We start from the raw sequence: 25,596 nt of genomic DNA, 5'->3' as shown, positions 1-25,596 counted from the left end.
TTAGGATTTCTGACTCCACTAACTATTTTGTCTCTTACCATCTCACTTTCACTTAAGTATCCACATGGTTTAACTAGAATCTTGAGCTCTGTTATGTATTTGTCAGTACTTTCTGTGTCGTTCTGGTCTCTTTTCTGAAAAACATAGCGGGAGAACACTTGATTCTTTTTGGGGGCAGCATAGTCTCTAAACTTCTTGAAGTAGATCTCGATTTTGTCCGTCTCCTCATCCGCAAGCTCAAAAGTGCTGAAGATTTCTCTGCCTTGTGTACCAACCCAGATTAAGAGGTAGGCACATGCTACTTTCTCTGACTTGTCAGCAAGGGGGCCTTGGCACATGAGCTTTGCGTGGTTTTCGAATGCGGTCCATTCTGAGTCGAGGTTGTCTGCATTCCAGTTTATTGACGGGTGGGTGATCTCCATGACGTCTGACACCATGTAGCATTTGACTATTTATAGTTTATTTATAAACCCAAGCACCTAGAACAAATACAAAATATAAGCACAAGCAAGCAATGTTAGGCACAACATAAGCATAAACAAGCGGGTTAGTCCATAATGCTGCAGAGATCAGTTGAATTTTTATTAGGGAGAGCTTGGGATGAACAAAACTATGTTTCCCACCTAAATACCCAGCTTTAGACGCATATTGACGTGCTAAGAGATAGACTAGGAGATCTTTCCGCAGGAACAGTTGTTGGGATCCTGCTTGAACCGTGACACAGTCAAGTTTCTTCTTTTTTTATATTTTCTGGTGTATACATTTTTAAGGCTTCATTTTCAATTTTTCCTGTGATTCTCTACTGTTCTGAGCTCTGAGTTCTTTATTTAACAATAAAATCCATAAACAAAAAAATGCTTCAAGACAATCTCCCTTATAAGGCTCCATGGCCGGGAAAGAACAGGGGAGAAAAAAATACCAACAAAAAAAAAATATATAAACAAAATCCAAAAAACAAAATTGAGTCGCCCACCTTAATAATCTCCAAAAAATGACAAGCTAGGCAGGGGGTAGCACATGATTTCACCAACTCAATTAAATATCCAACTCAATCCAGAGACATCAACTCCAAGGGAAACCGGAATATAAAATAAAGAGACAAAAAAAACAAACAAACAAAATTATTTACTAGCTAGAAAATCTCTAACATAATTTTTGAACATACCAAACGAGTGGCAGCTTCGTACGAACTCTGGGAGCGTGTTCCAGATCCTGTTGCAAGCTGTCAGAGGGTTGAAGTTAGACCTCACTGACGGAGTGTGAAGAACCAGTAAATTGTTGGAAGTGCGGAGATGATAATTCGATTTATCAGAAACAAAAGATATATTATTACATAGATAGCAGGAAGATGGCCGTGCAACTGTAAAAAAATATGAAAGAAGAACAAGAAAGAAAATAGAGAGATTTCAGATCAAGCAAGGGTTTAAGTGAAGATCGGTTATTTTCCTGAATAAGAGTCCTTGCCTTATCATAAAGTTTTGAAAGTTGCTTCAGAAACAAAGGAAAAGTTGACATCAACATGACAGAACAATATGAAACATCAGACTGAACTAGGCTGCAGAACAAGATTTCAAGAATCAACCCTGAAAATATGTGTGAGCTTTCAAAGGATACCAAGACTCCAGGAGACTTTCGTTTTAATCAGGTCAATATGAGGCTTGAAGGAAAGATTTTCGTCAAGAAAGATGCCTAGGAATCGCACGTAACGATCCTTAGGTCTACTTAGAAAACCTGTTGATACATTTATTTCATTTAAATCAGGGCAAGCCTTTGAGACTCCGGAGAAAATGAGAAAACATGACTTTTCGACATTTAAGGCGAGATAATTTACATCAAACCACTGGATAACTCTTTCAAAAAGGGCTATCATCCTTGAACGAAGATCAGACTCAGTTCTACCAGCTGTGCCAAGAGTACTGTCATCAGCAAAAGCAATAAGTGTATCTGGTAAGGACAAACTCTTGTCACAGCTTGTGACGGATACTGGTTGGCAAAGACGACAGCAAATGGTAGGTTTCAAATTTTTAACCGCATTAATAAGGTCATTGACGTAGATTAAAAAGAGTATCGGTCCAATGACAGATCCTTGTGGAACGCCAAACTCTATTCCAGAAGGATTAGAAAAGTCCGGATGAACCGAGATGACTCGACCAGATAAATATGATAGAAACCATGAATAAGCATTCCCTCTTATACCAATATGGGACATTTTCAAAAGAAGAATCTTGTGTGTTAATGAGTCAAACGCTTTTCGAACATCAAGAAAAAGAGCAGCAGGTATCAAACCAGAGTCAAGAGCTGAATTTGAATAATTCAAGAGAGTTGCACATGCATGCTCAGTTGAGTGTTTCGCCCTAAAACCAAACTGAAAATCATGAATTAGAATTAAGAAAATCAAGAAGTCGAGAAAGCATAGCTTTTTCAAAAATTTTACTAAACACTGATAAAAGAGATAAGGGACGGTAATTTGCAGGATCATTCCTTGATCCACCCTTAAAAAGGATGATAACACGAGCAAGCTTTAGAGAACTTAGGAAGACACCGTTTTCAAAAGAAAGATTGACAAGTCTCGTGAGGGCACACACAATGACAGGAAGAATGAACTTGACAACCTTAGTCGGAATACGGTCTGGGCCAGAGGATGAAGAACCCCTCAAACAATTGACAATTCTGACTATTTCAGCTTCGGAGACAGGTTCCAATGCCATTGATTTAGGACAAGGCAGTCCTAGATAAGACCTAAAATCAGGTAGAGAAGAAGAAGGACTTACAGAAGAGGCTGTAGTTTTGCCGATATTAGAAAACTAGGAAGTAAACGCATCTTGAACTTTTAGCTCACCCTCTACATTTTTCCCATCAATCACAACACTTGAAGGGACAGAAGGAGGCAGAAAAGATGGTCTGATAACAGAATTGATTACTTGCCATGTCTTCCTAATGTCTTTACCGCACGCGGAGAATTTTCTATGATAAAATAACGATTTAGCCCTTCGGCAAAGCGAATTGTAAACTCTTCTATAAGCTTTGAAAAGTTGAAGCCGAGAATCACGCGAAAATGGCTTAGAGTACCTGTAAGCCTTCCAAAGATAATTTTTCTTCCTCCAACTTTTAAGGAGTCCAGGGGTCATCCAAGGATTCAAAGGGGTTGTTCTTTTTGATGCTGGATTCAACTGGGGTGCATCACATGTATCAAAGATAACTTCTTTCGAAGAATCATAAAACGAATTAAACAAAGAATCTATGTCAGATCCATTTTCAAAAATACTCCACGAACGACCTGCCAACCGTGACCTAAGAATATGCAAGCCCTGATTATTAAATTTTAAAGAGGAAAAACGTGCTTCTTGCCTCCTCCTTGGCAACGAATCGGAAAAATCATACATGGAAAAAACAGGAAAATGGTCTGAGATATCACTCATCAATATAGGATTTCGCACCAAGGTCAAAGATAAAAAAATATTATCAAGCAAAGAAGCAGTAGCGTTAGTTATGCGAGTTGGAATGCATGCAGAAGGCAGTGTTCCACAAGCGAGCATTGTCGAAAGAAAATCCAAGGTCGAGGATGACCTCCGGCCACACAAATTGAGGTCGAAGTCGCCCATAATTACAAGTTCACATGAATGAAGTTGGATTATTTCCAAGACCTCATCAAGAATCTGAAGGAAAGAGGGAACAGACCCACTAGGAGACCGGTATATGTTACCAACAATCAAAGTTTTAGCACGGGTTTTAATCTCGATAAATATGGATTCAAAAATTCCTTCTTCATTTCTTGACAGGTCATGTCTAATAGAGTACGGAAGATATTCCGAAACATAAACAGCAAGGCCACCTTTAGCCATCCTACTTCGATTCGAATATTCCATCTTGTACCCAGGGAAATGCAATAGAGATTTGTTTTTCGAATCAAGGAAAGTCTCACAAAGACCAATGAAGTCAGGGTGGCCACTACGCACAATTTTTTTCAACTCATCAAACAAAGAGCAAAGACCCGGAACATTAAGCTGAAGTATAGAGAATCTATCATCTCGTTTGGATGCTCGATCTAAATCCGATACGTATTTACTACTAACTGAAAAATGGGGATTTGATGGTGATTTGTTAGACTGACCAACTGAATTATTTATCAAACTAAGAACATCAATAGGGTTATTTTGAAGATGAAATAGTCGCTCACCCAAGGAGGAGATGTCACCCAAACTAGAGTCAGACAAATAAAAAAAAAAACATACAAACTATGATCCATCATGTGCCACTCACCACCCAGCTTGGCATCTTCATAACAATGACATGTGGACAGCAACTAGGCAAACAGAACGATGAACTCATTTTTTGAGAAAAAAGAAACTGAAACAGAAAAAATAAAGGCCAAAAACAGAAAACTTGAATAAGAGAAAAACTTGTATACAAAATGAAAAACAACAAAAACATAACTAAATCTCCCAATCCAGGAGAAAAATTTATAGAAAAAAAAATAAGAACTAACAAACATCAAACGAATCACTAAAAAAATGAACAATTCACACATATTACTCATCACCTCCGACTATCACAGCGGGGGAGGGAACCACAGAGGTCGCATTACTAGATAGTTTAAAGGGGTCAAAACATGAGTCCTCAATTCGCAACCAAGTCTTACTATTTGAAGACTTTTTCGCTTCAATCCATACACTAATTCCTTTCGTTATTACTCGGGTTTCAGCAACTCTTGTTGAAGTTTCAGATGATGTACGCCGATTATAGCCGAAAGATAGCAGTTCTTTTCTACGACGTGCCAATTCACGCGGGAGATCAGAAGTGATACTTTTTCCAGATCCCTTCAGCTTACCACAATTTTTCATAATAGCGTCTTTATCTGCTAAATTAGCCAAAGTGACGAAAACTGGCCCGGCTTTTAGTGTAGTCCTAGACGTTGCCCTAGTATTAGAGCCTGATGGTTTCTTTCCATTCAAACGATAGCACTTGACGAAGGGCATTGAATTTGCGTTGCTGACTCCTATTTCAGCGAGAAACTCACGAGTAGCATTTTCTGAGTTACCACCTTGAACAGCTGGTATACCGTGAAGTAGAATATTCTGTCTTTTTGAACAAGTTCAACCTGAAGACAAGACTTTTTTAGATTTACTACTTTGGTTTTGAGAACCGTATTTTCTTCTTTAAGTTCCAAATTCTCATTTCGCAAAACCTCAATCCTCTTTTCCAGGCTAAGACTCTTCGTCATAAGCTCAGTGGGTTTCTGATCAAAGTACAACTTCGTAAGAGACATCATAAAATTATTCAATAATCTCCCCTAGATTGGTGAATAACCAAATCAAAAATCCATTAAACAGAGACTTACTGGCAAGTGTTCAAACAATTCAAACAGAACAAATATCCTAAATAAGCAATAGCATCCACCAGCGCGCACTAGCTCCAAACGGATGAATGCTGGCAAGCAACTGAGGATAAGCCTGAGGATACTGAGGATAACTACATAAAAGAACTTGGTTCACTAAATGTTTACTGGACAAGCACTTGAATCAGACTGATTCATGGTTATATGGGCTGTAAAAACTCTAACATAGGTCACTCCTACGTTTTACTGGTAAATCCTGGAATTTTCTAACCGCAGACAATTTGATCCTTTTCCTGATGTCATGACTTCAGAAAAGGTTCGATACAGCCACCCTGGGAAAAAGACGAATTCTTTCTTAAAGTGCTGACCTATTTCGATCGTTTTATGGCCAGTCATTTGTTCATCTTTACCTCAGAAAGTTTTTTCCACGCCTTTTGCCTTAGCAGTTAAGATTCATGCATCATCTCATTTAAATTCTTAATGCGTTACAGATAACAAAGACGTCTTTTCCAGTTTCCAACCACAGATTACTGTTTAAAATTTCGTTTACTATTCAAAGTGATTGTCAGTGTCGTTTGTTCCATGCCATTTTCTGTAGCTGTTGCAATTCTCACTTCGTTATTTATAGCTATTTCATTGTTTGGAGCTTTTATAAAATGTTGAACGTCTACTTTTTCTCCAGTTTGTCTTTTGTCATGATGAAATGCATATCGCAGAAACTTATTTTTTTTTTAAAAAAAGGCATGGTAAGCATTGATGACTTTATCAACTTCTCTTTCGTTATGGATTTTCATTACTTTTGACAATTTGCCTATGCCCTTTAGCTTAGCCACCCTTATTGGTCTAATTTTACACGACGGTCCAGGTTGTAGATTTGTTAATTGTTAGGTGGTGGGACAAAAACCTCTTTCTCTTCCAACGAATTATCGTTTATGACACTTGTAAATTTTCGTTGTTTGGGTCTTAGTCTCATTTGATAGTCCAGGTTGTTGATTCTCACCCGTTGTAAATTTAATTTATTCGGGGTGTTGTCTTGGTCTTATCACGTTGGATAGTTCAGGTGGTTCCAAAGAATCATCCACTTAATATATATATATATATATATATATATATATATATATATATATATATATATATATATATATATATATATATATATATATATTAGGGGAGGGAGCAAAATGAGTTGTTCAAAATCAAGGGGAGAGGAGGCAAGTTTTGTGTTTTTTTTTAATTTTCTTGATAAAAATACCAAAAAAGTATTTTTCGATTGAAATCCAAAAAGGTGTATTTGAAAATCTAAGGGGAGGGTAGTTCCCCCCTCTCTGGCTGACGTGCCTTCCTTTAAAACATTTTATTAACGCTTACAATAGCGTCTCAAATGGGTAGGTTCATTTTTAAGGCCGAATGTTGTAAACACCAGAATGACCACATAAGTTTTTAGCACACTTACTTTGTAATTCTATTTATGTGTGAAAAATCAAGAAGAGTATAATTATATAAGTAGATTCGTGTAAGCAAATTATGTAAGCAGATTCAGTAGATGCTGACAACCCCATTGTTCGTTTTGTGTGAAATGTATTTGATGAAAACCTTTATTTAAATCAGTTGCAAAATATGTTCGTTTTAATTATTGTATCTTTTATTGCTTTTGGACTGAACGATGAAAAATGTACAAATGCGAAAATAGGCTGTTCAGCTAAGATACTCCGATAGGAGAGACTATTCAACTGTGTTCAATGCGTTCATCTAAATCCACCAAAGTCCCGGTTTTGTTTTGTCTTCGCTTATACGGTTTGAAATATCACTACAGCAGCCAGATTTAATTCACCTTTTCCCCTATTTTCCTGTTTCTTGATACATCTGATTCGGTTTTATGGTTGAACTAGTATAAACAATTTGTGTAAAGTGATTTCGCAAGTTAAATTTTATACTAGCATTCTTTTCGAAATTTGCCCGGATTTATTTAATTTTCTTAGGTGTATTCCCATCAACAAATTATTAACCGCAGTCCTACATGGCACCCGGGACTTTTTTTTTCTTTTGTGACACAAAATTACAGTGCAAAACTTAATTGCAATTTCTCTATTTACAGTATTTTCTGAATGTGTAAAAACTTGTTGTTATTAAATCAAAGAAACGTTTCCTTATACTCAATATAAAATACTCAATATATATTATACTCAATATAAACGCAATCAATTCGATATTGCTACAAAACTATAAAGTTAACAAGATACTAATAACCCCTCAAAATAGGCACAAACAAACCCCTATAACGGGGTCGTCACGTGTGGTTACTTTACTTACGTCATGTACTTATTTAACAGGGTATTTGCTTACAAAAAAAAAAAGACACAAAGATATAAGAAAAGAGGAACGATAAAGCTCGAAGTAAAAAAGCTAAAGCTCTAGCTAATTTCTATTCGACTAAATGTCGCTGAGAACTTACCAAGAATGGAAGAGATTGCAACCACATCAACTCATTGGAAGTGTCTTTTTTCTTTCAATTAGATTTGTTCAATGAGAGTTAAATTAGAATTAAAACTTCAAATTTGAGGTAAAATTAAACTGTTGGACATATTTACTGAAAACTCGAAAAGCTTCTTTAAATACATACAATTTAAGTACGATCATTTTGAAAGCATTTTAACTATGATTGAATAAATATTTTGTGAGGTACTATCTTTCTTCTAATAGCTTATCCTATTGTATTTCTAGGTATCAGCATTGGTTGGACGTGCAGATCTTCTTTGTGCTATATTTTTTAACTTGTCATGTCTGTGTTATTTCTACTGTGCCAGAAACAACTCATCGAGCTTATACACTCAAAGTCTTTTTTTGATCCTTTCAATAGCATTTTGCTGTCTATCTGTGTTATGCAAAGAACAGGGAATTATGGCATTGGTAAGTTACTTTTGTAAGTAGCTCCTTGGTAAGTCGGAGGTAAGTATGAAAAAGCCCACAACGAACGGGAATTAAAAAAAGTGATGTCAAAGACATTGTGACCACAAATAACTAAAAAGTAACTAAGGATGCGGCCATAGACTCTACAGTCCAAACTGACGGTGTAGATCACCATTTCATATCCCTTCAGCCAGGATTTGCAGTGGCGGGTCAGGGCCAGCCAGGGGCGTCGTTTGGGATGGGGGGAAGGGGGCAGTTGCTCCTCCAATAATTTGAAAAAATATTATAGAGCCCATGCCCCTTGCTTATCCAGATATGAATCCTTCTTGACCCCCCCCCATAAAAATGCTAGAGATTTGTCCCTGGAGCCAGCCATCCTGTGCTTTTGCACACCCTTTCTGTAAAAAAGTAACTAAGCTACAAGTCATTTTGTTGACTAGTAAAGATTCCATTTCAAATGAAACCACTGCCGTACCTATTAGATGGGAGGTGCGCAGTTTGAACCACATTGAAGAAGCGGCATGTTTCTTTTTAAGGACGAGGAGTGTATTTTATTTTATCGAGAGATATTCGTGAAGTTTAGTATAAGGAAAATCCTTGATCCGTAAGAATCGGTCGTGTAACTGGGAATTTGTCGCGATGCATAGCTAAGGTTACCAAGTTTTATGAAAAGTAACAAGTTGGAACAAAGTATAAAAATAGGTGTTGGGGGCTCTCTCTGACCTCCCTAATCGATAAGTTAGAATCAACTGTAGTATATGGCACAAATAGATGAAACCATTGAAAATTGTACCTAATTAACTTAGATTCTGCTGGCTGAACAGCTAAGGGATTTAACAACAGGCCATGATCCGGATAGAAACAAAGCTTTAGATGTTGGGCTGATGGGCTACCAGGGGCCAGGTAACATTTTCTTTCTGATTGAACTGTTTAAAGAATGTTTCTATTCTGTATTTGAAAACTCGTGCAAGAAAAAAAGGTCCAAAAATTTAAAATGTAAAATTCTAAGAAAAATGGTTGTTTCCTGGGTGGATATGAACAACTTTTATTGCTCCCCCGCCCTCTACACAAAACATAATAAACTTTTTGCAACAGAAATTTTTTTGATAACATTCTTGTAGATGTAGTAAATGAGATTAAATCATTTTTACTGTTTATTCTAACAACCTCTTTATTGCTTATTTCTACAAAAATAAACGTTTATTTTAACATGCTTATTTTACCGTGTTGTTCAAGCTATTCTACCGTTTCGGTGTCGTTGTCGATTTTTCAGCTTGATAGCTATAAAACAGAAATTTCATAAAAAACAAATCCTTATTCTTTGAAAATTTGTTTTTTCTTGATATGAGATAATATTTTTTTTTTAGTTTAGTAAGATAGTATATTTGTTAGTAGAAAAATTGAATTGGTTTGATTTTTTTTTCTTTTTAATTTGAATTGTAGGATTGCTGTTTTAAAGTTTAATTTTTTGATTCATTGAGGGAGTATTGTTATATTTGACTATCGTTATGTGTTTGAAATCTTCCAGTTGAGCTAGATCACAGGGGAAAAGCCAGAACCTTGGTTATATTTTTATTTGCCATGTCGAAAATTACTTCATATATTCCCGTATAGCCTATTTTAATCATTAATCAATTAGTATTAATTTTATTAATACTAAAACACTTTTACAACCGTAAAAATTTATTTGACCAAAGAAGCTTTTAGTGTCAAGAGCTCCAAAAGAAGCATAAATAATACCGTAAATCGAATAACACGTATGAAATAAAGAAGAAAGAGAATAAACACTAGCATACAGCAAAAAAAAAAAAAAAAAACACTGGTAGGAATTAAAATAATAGAAATAAGTAGAGACACAGGAAATACAACGATAATATTAAAACATCAGAAAAAAAAAACACAAATAAGCAAGGACTTTAAAGTTAAGAAGATTCCTGAAAAGCAATTTTGAAAAGAACAGGAGACAGATGTATCAATTGAGAAAATTTTCAAAAAGGTGAGAAACAATAGGGAAAGAGAAAACAGGAAAAAAACGGAGGAGAGAGAGAAAGAGAAAAATTACTAAACTGGAAAGACCCAACGAAAAACTGCCTTTGTAGAAAGAAATAGAGGGACATCCGGAGGGATGGAGTTACATAATAGAATTGATTGATAAACAGGGCTGCTGTAGATGATCGTTTGGGTAAAATAAATCGTCGAGAAGAACTACGTAAAAAAAGAGCACCTACCTGAGCCTGTCTGTGTAAAAAATTGCTGCAGGGGCGGTGGAAGAGTACCTAGAAAAGCAGAATGCGCTAAATAAAGATTACTTTTACCTACTATACGATCCAGCAGAGCTATTCCAGTAACATTATAAAAATCAGAGGAAGGGTAAAGCCGAGGGAGAAGAAAAGTAGCTTTCACTGCCCTATTTTGGGCTCTATTTCGCGTTTTATTTTCAAAAATAGACTATAATATTAAAAAATATATAAATTCCTTTTCTAGTACAAATCTTAAAATTCTTCTTCTTTTCTTTATCCTGTGCTATTTAGTCCTTGTTGAGATATTCTGGATGTAACTCCTTTCCTCGTTTGCTCTCCCTTTTCATTTTCTAGGAAATGAAATTTATTACCTTTTTTATTTTTGACATAGTTTTCTCACATTTTCTTTCACTATTCTATCTTTTCTAACATTAAACTACTCATATAAAATCTCAATTAAAAAAAACAAAGAAACCTTCCTGCCTCTCTCAAATACATTATATCTGCGTTCCATAGCCACTGTACTCTACTATTCGTGTGTACTCTACTATACTTTAAAAACTACTATGATTTATATTATTTGTCTAAAGCTATTATTCCCTGTATATCTTGAAAGACTACTACTACTACTTTCAAATGACTACAGCATCAAGCCGCGTGAGACTAGCACAGCTGCGCACCATCCTCCTCCATCCCAATCTATTCAAAGCATCCTTCTTTACACTCTCCTAAGAAGTCACAATTTCATTCAAATCCTCTCTTACGACCTCTTTTCCACTCAAATCAGGGACGACCTGCTTTGTTTGGCCCTAAATAATTGGCCAAAAAGGGCGATCATTGGGAATCTGTCATTTTTCATTCACAGAACTTGTCCTACCCGAAAATCATTTAAAAAAAATAGTTGGTTTTAATGATGAAAATAAGCGAAATTACTTGAAACAGTACTGGAACACACAATATCCCAACGCTTCTACTAACGCTGTACAATTAGATTGAGCTTTAGAATGAGAACTATATAGAACAAAAAGGTTTATGGAGACAATGAGGTTTGTGGTTTATGAGAAAGAGGTTTATGGACAGGTTACAGAAGTTAACGAGGAGAATCATGCATGTACTTCATTACTTTCAGTGTAAATGCTATGAGAATTCATAATAATTTGTATTGGTGGTGTGTTGCAAAAGGTGGAGAAGGAGGGGACAGCGAAGAAGTTTGTCCCGTGGGCCCAGTCTCGGTTTTCAAGGGCGTTGTACAGAAGATTCACTTTTACAAAATATGCTATATTGTTCTTAGTTAATGAAAATCAGTGATTTAATAGGTTCCCTTACATGTAATATAGATATGAAAATAAAATTCGTTGCTCAGAATCAGAAAGTGTTAACTAAAAGTCAAAATTTGTGCGATTACAGTTGAAACCATAAAACAGTTTCTCAGACATCGGGAGATTTTTAGAAGCAATGAATCACAATAGGTGGACATCAGTATCAATAATGTACTGGTACTTATATCAGTATCGATATTAAACGATATTAATCTATACTTTATCGATATAGAAAAACATCAATAATAATCACTGTCAATACTATTGATACCAATTCCGTTAACTCAGTAACCAGGTCCAAGCCTGAGAACGAAATTGTCCATTTTTCAGATTCTTCTTTTAGAAAAACGTGTTTGATCATGCTGAAATCCCGTTTTTTAATGCAGACATGTATGTCAAAGACCAAAAATTAGATAAAAAGTAAGAAAAATTGACTAAATGATGAGGAACATAGTAAAAGCCTTGGAAATTCGGAAGAGGGAGGGGGGATGAAGCTCCCCCTGATTACGTATGTGTCTTACCTACTAGTTACTGGCTGGAGCTTAGTAGGTTGGCTCCTACTTTGTCAGCCTATTGGCTGATGAACTTTGAGTATTATGCATAAAAACTAGCACCACTTTCATCATATTAGCACCATGTTACTACGCGAGAGTTTCAACGCGAGAGTTGGTCTGTCTGATATCCCCACGCAAGTCCTTGGAAAGTTCTGACTGGGCCATAGATGTGAAAATGGGCAAAAGCTGGTAAACTATGCTTTGATGAATCATCTTGTACACTATATCTCAGCACAAGCCAACACCTAGGCAAAAGTTTGCTAACTATAAATTTTGCGAGATGGATTGTCAGAAATCCAAACGGGGTCTTCCATTCTTAAAATAAGTTTTCCTGAAGTATCAGTCACTGAAAATTGTTATTGTTTTCTCAAAGAAACATAAGATTTATCAATTTCATGTACAGAAACTATACATTGCCAAAAGGAATGCTTCTGATTTATCAAAAAGTGAATATTTATGTTCTAAGGTCTATAGTTTAGAAAAATTTACTTTCTGAGTGTTTGTGAAAATACCTACCCGAATATTGTTTATAGGCTGACTCGTATATAAGGTCAGCTTAATAGATTTTTTACTGGTAATCTTGTTACTGGTAATCTTGTTAAAAGGGCTTAGTTTTGTAATGAAGCATCAAAACTTTCTTCAATAACTTGCTTCTCCATCAGTATAATAAGAATATCACTGACCATTAAAAAGATGTCTACAACAGCTTGAAATTTTACTTAGAAGACGATTTGGTAAAGCTATTTAATTATTAATTAGAAGTGTTTCTTGTTTAACTAATAGATTTTAAATTCAATCTTTTACTAACTTTTTCACTTTTCTGCAAGAATTTTCCTGTTTCATTTCTGTTTCATTTTATTTCTAGATATTTTGTTCTTTGCATGATATCCTTTGTACTAGTCAAAGTATTTTACATCGATTGTTGGTATTACTCAAGAGCTTCCAGTTTTCATCTTTGTGCACCGAACTTGGAAAAATTCAAGTCAAATGTTTACTGTGGCGACAGATCTTTCTTTACCTTGGAGCTGTGTTTTTGTTATTAGGAAGATTTTGGCTAATGGGTTCAAGCTTGCCCGAGTTTAAAGATGTTGACAACCCTGGTTCGTTTGAGCCTTTTCTGTCATCGAGAGTAAGTTTTTTTTACAACTTTTTAATGGCTAAAAGGGTAGTGACAAAAGAAATAGGTTATATTACCAATATATTCAATTATTAGAAGCATTGCAAGATTGTGTGCCCAAAATGAAAAAGGAGTCTCGTGGATTTTCGTAGATACGTTAGAAATGGAGAAAGGTTTTTCAAAAGGGGTCTTTATCCACCCGTCGTATTTGCATGGATGTATCTAATTTGCAGATAAAAATAAGGTCGTGAGCTCGTAGGCCGTTGTTTTGCAGCTGTAATGTCCCTCTGTAGTATGATTTTCTCCTTTTTTTCGCTGACTGAAAGTGAAACCACGCACATTGTCGCACAAAGTGGATTTGATTTTGTTTGACAACGTCTAAATATTTCCCTAAAATTTCATCTTAATGTCGTAAGCCTTATTGAAGGCTCAAAACCAAACAAGCGCACATTTTCCAATTAAAAACACTGTATTATTATATATATATATAATACAATGTTTTTAATTGGGAAATGTGGGCTTGTCTGGTTTTGAGCCTTCAATAAGGCTCAAATTATTAAGCCGTACACCTTAAAGTGTAAACACCAATATTCACATTAGCATTGATATCAATTGTTGGCTATGAATATCTCTCATAGTAGTTTCTTAGCCATTCCACGCCTGCATATTTGGCATAGTTTTATAGTCAGTTATTAAATAGATTCTGAGACCAAAATGATCAGGCATAGTAATCAAACAAACAAAAGTGAGGGTAATTTTTCAGACTTTAAAAAAAGAAGAAAGAATTTGGAACATAAAAACAAAATAGAAAGATTGATATAGGTCAGCAAAGACCTCCTGCTCGGTCGTTTGTCACTGCAAGAAGAAGATTAAAAAACTTTAGTAAATAGAAAAAAGAAAAGTGGGAAAAACAGATAAAAATAAATCAGAAAAATAGAACCAAGCTGAATAAAAAGATACCAAAACTGTGTTTGAAAAATAACAAGCCTTCAAACAAAATAGAAATAGAAAGAATTGAGGACAAAACAGAGCGATTGAGGTAGATCGACAAAGACTTCCTACTCGGTCGTTTGTCACTGCAAGAAGAAGATTAAAACACTTTAGAAAATAGAGATAAAGAAAAGTGCTAACAATAGAAAAAATAAATCAGAAAAGTAGAACCAAGCTGAATAAAAAGATACCAAAACGATGTTTGAAAAAAAAAACAACAACCCTTTAAACAAAATAGAAATAGAAAGAATTGAGAACAAAAGAACAAAACAGAAAAATTGAAGTAGTTCAGCAAAGATCACCGCTCGGTCGTTTTGAGTTGGAAAAGACGATTTAAAAAGTATAGAAAATAGAGAAAAAAAAGTGCGAAGAACAGAAAATAATAAATCAGAAAAATAGAACAAAGCTGAATAAAAAGATATAAAAATGAAGTTTGAAAAAACAAGAATTGAAAACTAAACCTATTTAAAACAGTTAGTCACTGATCAAACTATTTGTGTTTCTGTTGGGTTGCTAGGGATCCCAGAAACCTGGTACCCTAATCTTGGTAAATGTTTGTAGGTAATTCCTAACCGTAAAGCCTACATGATGTTGTATATCCTCTCATTGTTCACTATTGTTTATTGATTATATACGAATTAATATCTATCTGTAATCAAGACTTTAAGGACTATTTAAGTGAGTTTTAATCCAGAATATTTGGAGTAAATTTACGAAGACGAAAATGAATAACTCTCATATAAGTGATTTTTAAACATTTGATTTAAGCACTTTAATTACCTCACACTTTTATGGATTTGTTCATGATTTACGAAGTGTAACTCTTCATAAAGTTGATAAACAGTGATTCTTTTCAACCATAGCTGCAAGTGTATGTTTTCTTTGGAGTTATGAGAGGTGGCGTGAAGGTTCACTTGGAAATTCAAGACACATTGAGAAGTGTCTATCTATCTCCGATAAGTTTTTTTTTCTAGTTTTTGAGTTATAACTACGTTTACGCAATAAACTTGTGGATGCTCTTCGCGCCCGATTGGCTCTGCTTCGATTGGTCTATGGGCTGTATTCCACCAGTCCGATCTCCCAGTGATTCCAGATTGATAGTAGTCCTTATTTTGTGGGTCTTCATCAGCCTCTGGATTAGGAAAATTTTACAATGGGTCAAGGTGACTGACGGCAAGTAAGTATTCTTAATTTTTTTGTGCAGCCATAAATTTAGGGGACCTCAGATATTTTTTTCAGGATATGGGGGTGGGCAATACTCAAAACAGCATATGGCTTTAGTACTATGTAGTTGATTTTATATATTGCTGTCTTTTCACTATGCATTGGTTAAACTGCTACATTCCTGCAAAAAATTTCATCCATTTGTGAAGTAAAATCACGTGCTATGTTTGCTGGTTGTTTTGATATATTTTAGCTCGGCCATTTTAAAAGACTCACGTAAATAAAGAAAAAAAAAACGCCAACTGACATTCTGACGTCTAATTACGTCAGACGTTATAATTTTGAATCAAATTCCGGTTTTTGTTATAAAAAAATGTAGTCGTAATTTTCTGAAAATTTTTCGCTAGAACATGCAAAATTTAACTCCATCAAACTAAACTACAGCTATTAGTTTGAGAAAATCTAAAGTCAGTCCATATCTGTCAAAGTGAAAAAAAGAAGATAAAAATTGACAGTAGATCATAAAATAGAAGGATCAAAGGAATTGATTTGCTTTGCAAGATGATATTTTATTTCATCCAGAATTCATAATGGACGTCTCTTTTGCAAATTTTTTTTCAAATAATTAAAGATTTTTAGTTTATTTTCAAATTAAAAATTTTTCTTCTTTCTACCAGACTCCATATTCCTGTATTTCCTGTTTGTACTTTGAACGGTGTAATGGACCAATTTGATATGAAAATTCTCTTGATATTATGTGTACCAGTTTTGAGTGAGGTGTGTGTATCGTAAAAAAAAAGGCCAACTGTTTAAAACCAAAATAATCAAAAACAATTTAGAAACAATAGGGAATTTTTTCCAAGACAGTAGAATTCAATTTAGTGGATATTTCAGTTTGATATGGAAAGGCAGTGTGGTCTTCGTCGCTATTTACTGTTTCAAACCCGAGCAGTAACGTCAATTCTCGAGAATATAGATTGGGGGGGGGGTAAATTAGTCGTTTTTTCAACATAAAGCCTCCCTCCCCCCAAAGGAATTTTCAACGAAAATACCCCCAAAAAGTAATTTTACAAGATACAGGGGAGGGCAAAATTTAATGGACACAGCCCCCCCCGCCGTCCAAATTGACGCCACTAAATCAGATCATCCCCTCTTGTTGTTTAGATTGGAGTCAATAAACGAAGTAAGAGAAGGGAATACAAGCCTAGATTCTATTCCAAGGATATTACGAAATCTCGTCTTAAAAAATATATTACATTTTTTACATTATGTTTACATTTTATTACATTTCACTATCGAACAAATTCACTGAGGCACAGGTAATTGAAGAGTGAATTTTTCTCTATTATTTAAAGAATAATGGAATATGAATAGTGAATATTTCTTCTGTTCTATTTTCTATTATATTTTTTCTATTGTTTTTGTTTATATTTTTTTCTGTTTCTATTATATATTTTTTTCTATTATTGTCTTTTTTTCTTAGGTCTTTGACATAATACTCTTGTAAATTTATTTCTAAAATCATTTGAATAGTTATTAATGTATTTTTTTATAAATTTTTTCTTATCCTTCTAGTCCTTTTTCAACTCATCCCTACAATCGCAAATACTATAAAGTAGTTTTATAATCGTTCTACATTTTGTGTTAGTAATTATCATTTCTGTACAACTTCGGATAATACTATGGCTACACAGTGACATTGCTACCCGTTATTGTTCCCACAAGTGTTGTTGCTAAAGAATATTATTGCTTCACAATGATTTGCACGTTATATCGGTACACAACTATTGGATAGCTTTATTAATAATTTGGTGGCACTTTGATAATATGCAGGCAGCACAATATGGCAGCACAATGCGCTGCGTAATGTGCTGCCTTTCATTTTTCAATGTGCTGCCTTTCGTAACATTTGAATCAAATGTTATAGTACTGTCTTTGGAACACCACTATTGAAATTATAGTAAATAAATTAAGCTCCAATCAGAAAATATCAGATAGAATAAAAGCTGCCCACTTACAGCATTAGTTTTACATTAACGTGGGCAAGAATATTTTTTCTATTCTATTTTCTATTATATTTTATTCTATTATTTTTGTTTTATATTTTTTTTTCTATTTTCTAATAAGTATTTTTTCTACTATTGTCTTTGTCTTATTATTTTGCTAGACTTTTCAATGGGATTCAACTACATCTCAGCATTTTATTCAATTTTTATTGGATTGCTCCAATAAGGTGCATTTGGTTTCTTCTAGCAATATTACCGAAGCTAGCTAGTCTCCTCAAAGAAACTATTACTTCTGTCTCCATCTATAATTTGCCTGCTTATTTGACCTGGGAAATTCCATTGAAGAATTGCATAATTTGTAACATCTTAATGTTCAAGAAACTCCTGGGATAATGTCTAATAATTTCCTCATCCCCTCCCATTTGGTGCTCCTCGATTTTCACCATCATATCCAAGTTATTTGTGTTGTAGTTATAGTCAACGACCTTTTTTCCTACAATTTAAAATTTTGTAGTATGGAATAATGTTTTATAAGTAATGACGAAGACCATAGCGTTTTATGGTGTTTTGTATTATGTTTTATAATGTAAAACTTAAACTTCGGTGTTTAATTCCAAGGAGCAGCCGTTATTAAAAAGATGAAGAAAATCTTATCTATATTAATAATCTATATAATATCTATTATTGAATATTGTAGTACATACTCTAGCTTCTTCTCCTATTATTATTTTATCTTTATACAATGTCCAGCACAGTCCGTAGGCGCTAATCTCAGTGCTTTTCGAAAAGTTGAATCGTTAGCGAAGAACCACTTGAAAATAGACTTATAAGGAAAAGCAAATAGTACTATTGTTGATCCTAGTGTTCCTATAGTCAGTGTCAGTAGGGAAGAGGACAATTCCTCTCCCTAGTTTGTATTCCCTCCAGATTTTGATAAATACTTATTAATTTTTTCCTTTTTTGCTTGTAATAATTTATATAATAAAAAATAATAAAATCTTGGTAAGTTTCTCACGATAAAACTCTTTTGTTAGGATGAAACACCAACTTCTGCGTCAGCTGGTAATTAATAACTTAAATACAATAAAAATAATTAAACATAATAAAACACAATTAAAGCTGATAATTTAAGCAAAATATTAATTAAGTTTTAAAGATGTAAAACAAAAATGAATAACCTCTCAGTGAAAAGTTTGTTTCTAGAGGTCAAGTGAATTTTGATAGACTAAATAGGAGGCATATTTTAAAACAAAACAGAACACTTAACCCTCTTTAAGCTCTCCTTTTTCGGAGATAATTCATAGAATCTGCGTCCCGAAGGATTTGTCTATTATGAATAGTATTTCCGGTTGTCTTACCAAGGTCGAAGCTATATTAAGGAGGAATAAAGGAGTTTACCATAGGCTGATTCTATAGTGTGCATCTCTCAATAAGAACCTCAAGAGGTCAAAAAGGCTTGAAGCGCCTTGTTTTTTATATTTTAATTTTTTTAGAGGGGAAATATGTTGCATTTTTGATGTCTTATCAATGAGTCATTTTTTTTTCAGAGATTTGACCCAAGTTAACTGAATGGTGTATCTTTAATCCATATTCGACCTAGTAAGTGCCAAAATACCTAGAATTTGAGGAAAGAAAATTTTAAGGCCTCCTCGTTTATAGATGAACCCATCGGTTCATCGGTGACGCCCTATGCGCCACCAATGCCTCTGGAGGAACTAAGGTCTCGTTTATAGCTTATGTGAGAAAATAAAATGACTTGTATCAAAAACATGCATGAAAATACAGGTCTGCACAATAATAGTGTGTACTCATTATGCTTTGGTAGCAGTACCACGGCTTTGTCCTTTTTTTATGTCACCATTTCAGTCTGTTGCAAGACTGAACCTCTATAGAAGTCTAACCTCTATAGTTGTTACGAAAAGTTTTTCCCAAAGCTCGATTGAGTTTGTTCTCAGGGGGCAGAGGTTTGTATATATATCCTAATCAGTCTACGTTTTAGTCGCTTCTAATGGACTTTAAGTAGGAAATTCTATTCTCATACGTGTGGTTACCAAACGATCATAAACAGTTATGGGACGTTCAGTCGTCATTTTGCAGTTCCTAGTAGTGTTGTATGTGGTAATCATTTGGTGATTGTTAGTGATTTGGTGCTGTAGTTTGGAAAAAAAAAACTAGATTAAGATTTATCTTTGTGGGCAAATTAGGACAATACTAGCTTATGCACATAGTGCATTTTAAAATTTGGGTTGCGACTTTGTGTCGGAGAATATAGATTTTAGTTGGTTTTAAGCAGAAACAGCAGATTAAAGTACCAAGGAAATCACAATAAAAAGTTTTTTTCCTCCAGGACACCAGGGCCCCTTAGGTCTATACATATGCTATGTATATGCTATACATATCTTACACATATCACATCTTATGCATATACTATATCTTAGGTCTTTATATACACTATACTTAGAACTAGGTCTATGCATAGATTTGCGATTTCCTAACATATCCTTTTGATTCTTTTAAAATTATGAGGATTTTTGGTGCAGCGTCACATTTTCGGAAAGGTGCTGCACTGTATTTGTTTCATCAAAACGTGTATGTAAAACTAATTTGAGTAAACTCGGTAAAACTCTTATGTCAAAAGTCAAACATTGATAATTCGTTGAATCGCAAAGGCAACAACATCTATAAAGTAAAGCTATACCCTCTTAACCTGTTTCATGCTACATGCTTTTAGCTTTTTTTTGCTGATTTTTACCCACGTTTCTTTTTTAATTTCGGAATCCTGTCTGTATAACCGAAAAAGGTTTTTATTCCGTTAAGATTTATATTTGGCGCTCCCTATTAGAAACTGCATTATTGCACATGGACGCCTTTTTTTTATAGCTGTATTATATCCTAAATGTTAAAAATATTACTTTTTTAAAATTGTATTCCCGATTTTTCCCTAATTTCTTGACTATGTAAGTTTTCATGTAACCAATCAAAACAATCAAAACTTTATGTTCGCTGTCCTTGGTACTTCAAGATTTTTATTTTTTTTAACGCCCACCTCCACTACTCTCAGTGATGACAACTACAACAAAAAAATTATATTAAACCTTAGATGTCATCTACTCTCCTTTTTAAAACACTAAATAGCAGCTAAACCGGACACCCATCAAATCACCGTAAGCTACAAAAATAAAACAATCCATAAAAAAAATTGCCTTTCCCATAATAAAGGGTCTCCTATTTTAAAACTATAGAGGCATTTATAACTTAGCTGTTTAATCAATGGGGAATAAATAAAACCAAAGTTTTCTCATGCGATAGTTTTGTCGGCGAAGCGGACTAAAGGACGGTGCAACACTTCATATTGTCCAAGCTGAGAAAATCTGTATAAGTGAATGCTAAACGTCTTCTTTTTTGTTTTAATGTTTTCTTGTCTTTTGCTATTCAATCATGTAATACTTTATCTCTAAAGGGAACTAAAATATAATCAAATTATATAATATGTAATTATATTATATAAATAACATGAAATGAAAATGTGAGTAAAATTCATGCAGACAGTGAGAATTTCATTATCTTCATTAAGAGTTATACCCGTTATTATTCGTTTTTATTTTTTTATTTGGAAGCCATTGTGGTTTCAGAAATTGTTTATTTATCGATTGTATTTGTTTCTATTCTAGGATACTTACAATAAGCTTCCTATTTTTGTGCGTACCATTTTTGCCTGCATCCAACATCTTTTTTCGTGTTGGTTTTGTTATTGCCGAGCGTGTTCTTTATTTAAGCGTCGGTGGTATCTGTCTACTTGTTGCCTACTCATTTCAGCACCTATCCAGTAAGGTAAGTTCCATATCTTTATATTGCTGTGTTCAAACCCAGGGTTGGGGGGAAATTGGAAAAGCTGCGGACCCAAAAGCTTCACTTCGCGCTCTTCTAAAATCTCAATAAAAAATCAAGCGTATAATTTCCATAAGATAGCATATCCTCTCACCCTCCTGCTGAAATTTATCACGAAGCCTCTGTTTTAAATAGGCTATTAGCATGCTCTAAGGTCCATACCCTGAAGCTGTGCTTATTAGGTCGACTATAGCTTTGGCTTTTAAAATAAGTGCTATAACTTTTAATCTGCGATCCATTCAGTGCTCTCTCAAGTTTTCTGCGACCATCTCATTTATGTAATGAGGTCAGAAAGAGAGGAGAGGGGATTGGAGGCAGATAATGGTTGCAGTGATAGCTGCAGTCTAGTAAAGAGCGAACAACAGCCCACAGTAACCAAAAGGGGTGGGGGACGGTTAATTCGGAAACAGTTGAAAAAATAAGGTATTTTTAACTTACGGTTAACTAACTAGTGATCGGATCTTGATGAAATTTGATATTTAGAAGGATATCGTGTCTTAGAGCTCTTATTTTAAATCTTGACCGAATCTGGTGACATTGGGAGGAGTTGGAGCGGGAAACCTGAAATCTTGGAAAACTCTTAGAGTAGAGAGATGAAACTTGGTGGGAAAAATACGCACAAGTTCTAGATACGTGATTGACATGACCAGAACGGATCCGCTCTTTTTGAGGGAGATGGGGCGGGGGGGTAATTCAGAAAAATTAGAAAAAATGAGGTATTTTTATCTTACGAACGAGTGATCGGATCTTAATGAAATTTTATGTTTAGAAGCACCTCGTAACTCAGACCTCTTATTTTAAATACCGACCGGATCCAGTGTCATTGGGGGAAGTGGGGGGGGGGATATTGGAAAACGCTTAGAGTGGAGAGATCGGGATGAAACTTGGTGGGAAGAATGAGCCCAAATCGTAGATACGTGAATGAAGCAACCGGACCGGATCCGATCTCTTTGGGGGAGTTAGGGGGGGGAGTTAATTCGGAAAAATTAGAAAAAAATGAGGTATTTTTAATTTACGAACGGGTGATTGGATCCTAATGAATTTGGATATTTAGAAGGACCTTGTGTCTCAGAGCTCTTATTTTAAATCCCAACCGGATCTGATGATATTGGGGGGAATTTGATGGGGAAACCGGAAATATTGGAAAACGCTTAGAGTGTAGAGATCGGAATGAAACTTGGTGGGAAGAATAAACACTTGTCCTAGATAAGTTATTGATATAACCGGATTGGATCCGCTTTATTTGGGGAAGTTGGGGGGATTTTCTAGTTTGGGCACTTCCAGATAAGATAGGACGATGGAAGTTGGCAGGCGTATCAGGGCCCAAGCTAGATTAAATCAGAAATAGTTTCTTCCCCGATTTGACCATCTGGGGGAGGGGGAGCAAAAAAGAAAGTTGGGAAGAACTTATTTCCAATAAAGCAAATGACTGTTCTCCCTAAGAATGGCTTATGGTCTATGGGTATGATTCTTGCTTATTATGCGAGAGGTGTTAGGTTCGAATTTTGGACCACCCCAATTTTTACACGAAGAAGATCCGAAACTAGATACGTGATCAATATAGCGATCGCAGAAAGTTGGTAGGCGTATCAGGGACCCGACCAGGTTAAAATAGAAATAGTCGCTTCTCCGATTTGACCATCTGGGGGTGGGGGGGGTGAGAGGAAGGACGATTAATTTGGAAAATGAGGTATTTTTAACTTACGAACAGGTTATCGAATCTTAATAAAATTTGATATTTAGAAGGACCTCTTGTCTCAGAGCTCTTATTTTAAATCCCAACCGGATCCGGTAACATTGGGGGAGTTAGAGGGGGAAACCGGAAATATTGGAAAACGCTTAGAGTGGAGAGATCGTAATGAAACTTGGTTGGAAGAAGTTCTTGGCTCTTCCGACCTCGTCACAAGTGCCATATGAGCTCTTGGCTCTTTTTTTTCTTTTTTTTTCAGGCCTAGGGGATTACCAGAACATCATGGAAAGATGCTTAATGACTCATTCAAAAAGGTATTTTTCATATCTACGTGCTTTTTATAAATTCCTCCATTTCAAGTGCCATATGACACTAAAATTGCACTTTTTGTGCCATGTTCTGGTTCTCCCCTTGAACGATATCAGTTGTATCATTCGTAAGTGCGATATAACACTGAAAACAACACTATTGTTGGCACTTCTAAATTGGAAAAGCTCTGAAGTACAAAACAGGTATTATTGCAATAGTTATGTTCCAGAACCCTCAACTGATGGTTTGCAGGAACTCCTCCCGTACACTCCCCCTTCCTGACCCCTTAGTAAGTTTCATAGGTCGTCTGTTCATCGGTAAGCTACTGAAACATTAGCAAGCTACCACACTATCGTAGATAGATGTTAAATGGCTCAATTAAAAGCTATTGCTTATATTTACTAGTTTTTTTTTTCTTTTTGCAAATTCTACCATCTATTAGATTTCACAGATTTCAATGTTAACTTGTTTTTTGGGGAGAATTTGCAATGAACTTTTTGTCATGATTGAAGCAATAGCTGGAATCTAGTAAAGAGCGAACTACAGCCTATTGTAACTAAAATAAAAAAAAAAACTCAAAACGGTCTTTTTCCTTCTTTTTTCCAGGCCATGCGGTTTACTAGAACATCATAGAGAGATGCTTAAGAGCTCAATTAAAATCTGTTTTTCATATGTACGTGGTTTATATAAATTCCACTATCTTCAAGTGCGATATGGCACGAAAAAAGCAATTTTTAAGCTGTTTTCTTGGGGGTGGGGATGAATTGCAATTTGATTGGAGGTATAACAATTACTTTATTCAGAAATTTCACAAAAAGGAAAATGTAAGTAGCAATAATCTGCTTAATAATGCACTAACTAAAGTTGTTCTTATTATGCTAATTGTTTATACCACATGAAATATAAAGTTAAAATGAAGAAAATCTTTATCTCATGCTGACGAATGGTCTGTGTTGTGCTGGTGCCAATCTTTCAATTTGATGCCTTCGGCCGGGAGTCAAATGCGAGATTGGGAAATTGCAATTTGTTGGAATGTGCTATCAAGTCAAATTTGTAAATAAAATAATTAGGTATAAATATAAGCTTTTAAAGGAGCCATTAAACAGTTCTCTTTGTTACAGTAGCCATCTAGTCTCTGCTAGTCAATAGACAATTTATGAAGCCCTGTCTTCATTGTGGCTTTTTTCAGGCGAAGTCGGCCGATTAAAAACAGCTTTTTATTCATCGAAAAACAAACGTTCCTGAAAAAACATATTGTTTTGCGAAGTATGGATAATGAACTTTATATAGACTGAAAAATTTTTGTAGCCGTTAAGGTTGTTTGCAGTATTTTGAAGAGGTGTCTTATCTCCCCTAGATCGGTGATGATTTGAAATTATATTAAAAATGAGTTTTCAACTGAAACTAAGGAGCGACATTAAAACTTAAAACGAACATACATTATTAGTATAAATAAAAAGGAATCATGGCAGTGTTGTTTCTATATTAAATTTTAATTAAAAATGAACAAAGATCAATTTAAAAAAAAACAAAGTTTGGGAAGTAAAGAGCGAAGTTAAGACTTAAAACAGACAAAAATTATTACTTCACAGCCTATCTAATATATGTAAATAAAACTAGTACAAATAAACGAACTAATTATGTTTGCCTGTGTTTCTAGGATTATAGAAAACTAGCTCTCTACTGAAAACACAAAATAACATAAGAGTTTTGGTACAGTAAAAGCGAATCAATTAAAAACGCTTTTCACAGAATAAAAACGTGATAAATCTATTTAAGGATCAATCTCTTTTAAGATAAAGCAACAATCCATTTTAGGATTGTTGCATTATTATTTTTTTTCGCTTAATGTGGTAACACTACCGCACAATGGCTCAGTTAAATTACTGGCTCTCGTTTTGGTTCTGGAAAGGACATGTCAGGATTAATCTGTAGAAAAGTTCGAAGTAAAACTATCTTGATAGTATTAGGACTATAGTATTATGACTATAGACTAGCTTTAGAATTTGCATCATAGCTTGAAATTCACTATTTTATAGAGAGAAATAACCGGATTTGCAGAGGTTATATTATGTCT

General features: G+C 34.8%; 1 protein-coding gene across 2 annotated transcripts in view; it reads left to right on the top strand.

Moving 5' to 3' along the window:
• Window positions 1-25,596, top strand: part of LOC136031353 (protein O-mannosyl-transferase TMTC4-like) — a 119,567-nt gene that overhangs the window by 11,156 nt on the left and 82,815 nt on the right. For both annotated transcript variants that reach the window (XM_065710850.1, XM_065710851.1), the window contains exons 4-7: window positions 8,057-8,242; window positions 13,221-13,484; window positions 15,437-15,639; window positions 21,304-21,463. In XM_065710850.1, the coding sequence (XP_065566922.1) occupies window positions 8,057-8,242; window positions 13,221-13,484; window positions 15,437-15,639; window positions 21,304-21,463 (813 nt within the window). The remainder of the gene's footprint in view (window positions 1-8,056; window positions 8,243-13,220; window positions 13,485-15,436; window positions 15,640-21,303; window positions 21,464-25,596) is intronic.

Source organism: Artemia franciscana, chromosome 9, assembly GCF_032884065.1.
Source record: "Artemia franciscana chromosome 9, ASM3288406v1, whole genome shotgun sequence".
NCBI lineage: Eukaryota > Metazoa > Arthropoda > Branchiopoda > Anostraca > Artemiidae > Artemia > Artemia franciscana.
This window is presented reverse-complemented; position numbering and strand designations above follow the sequence as displayed.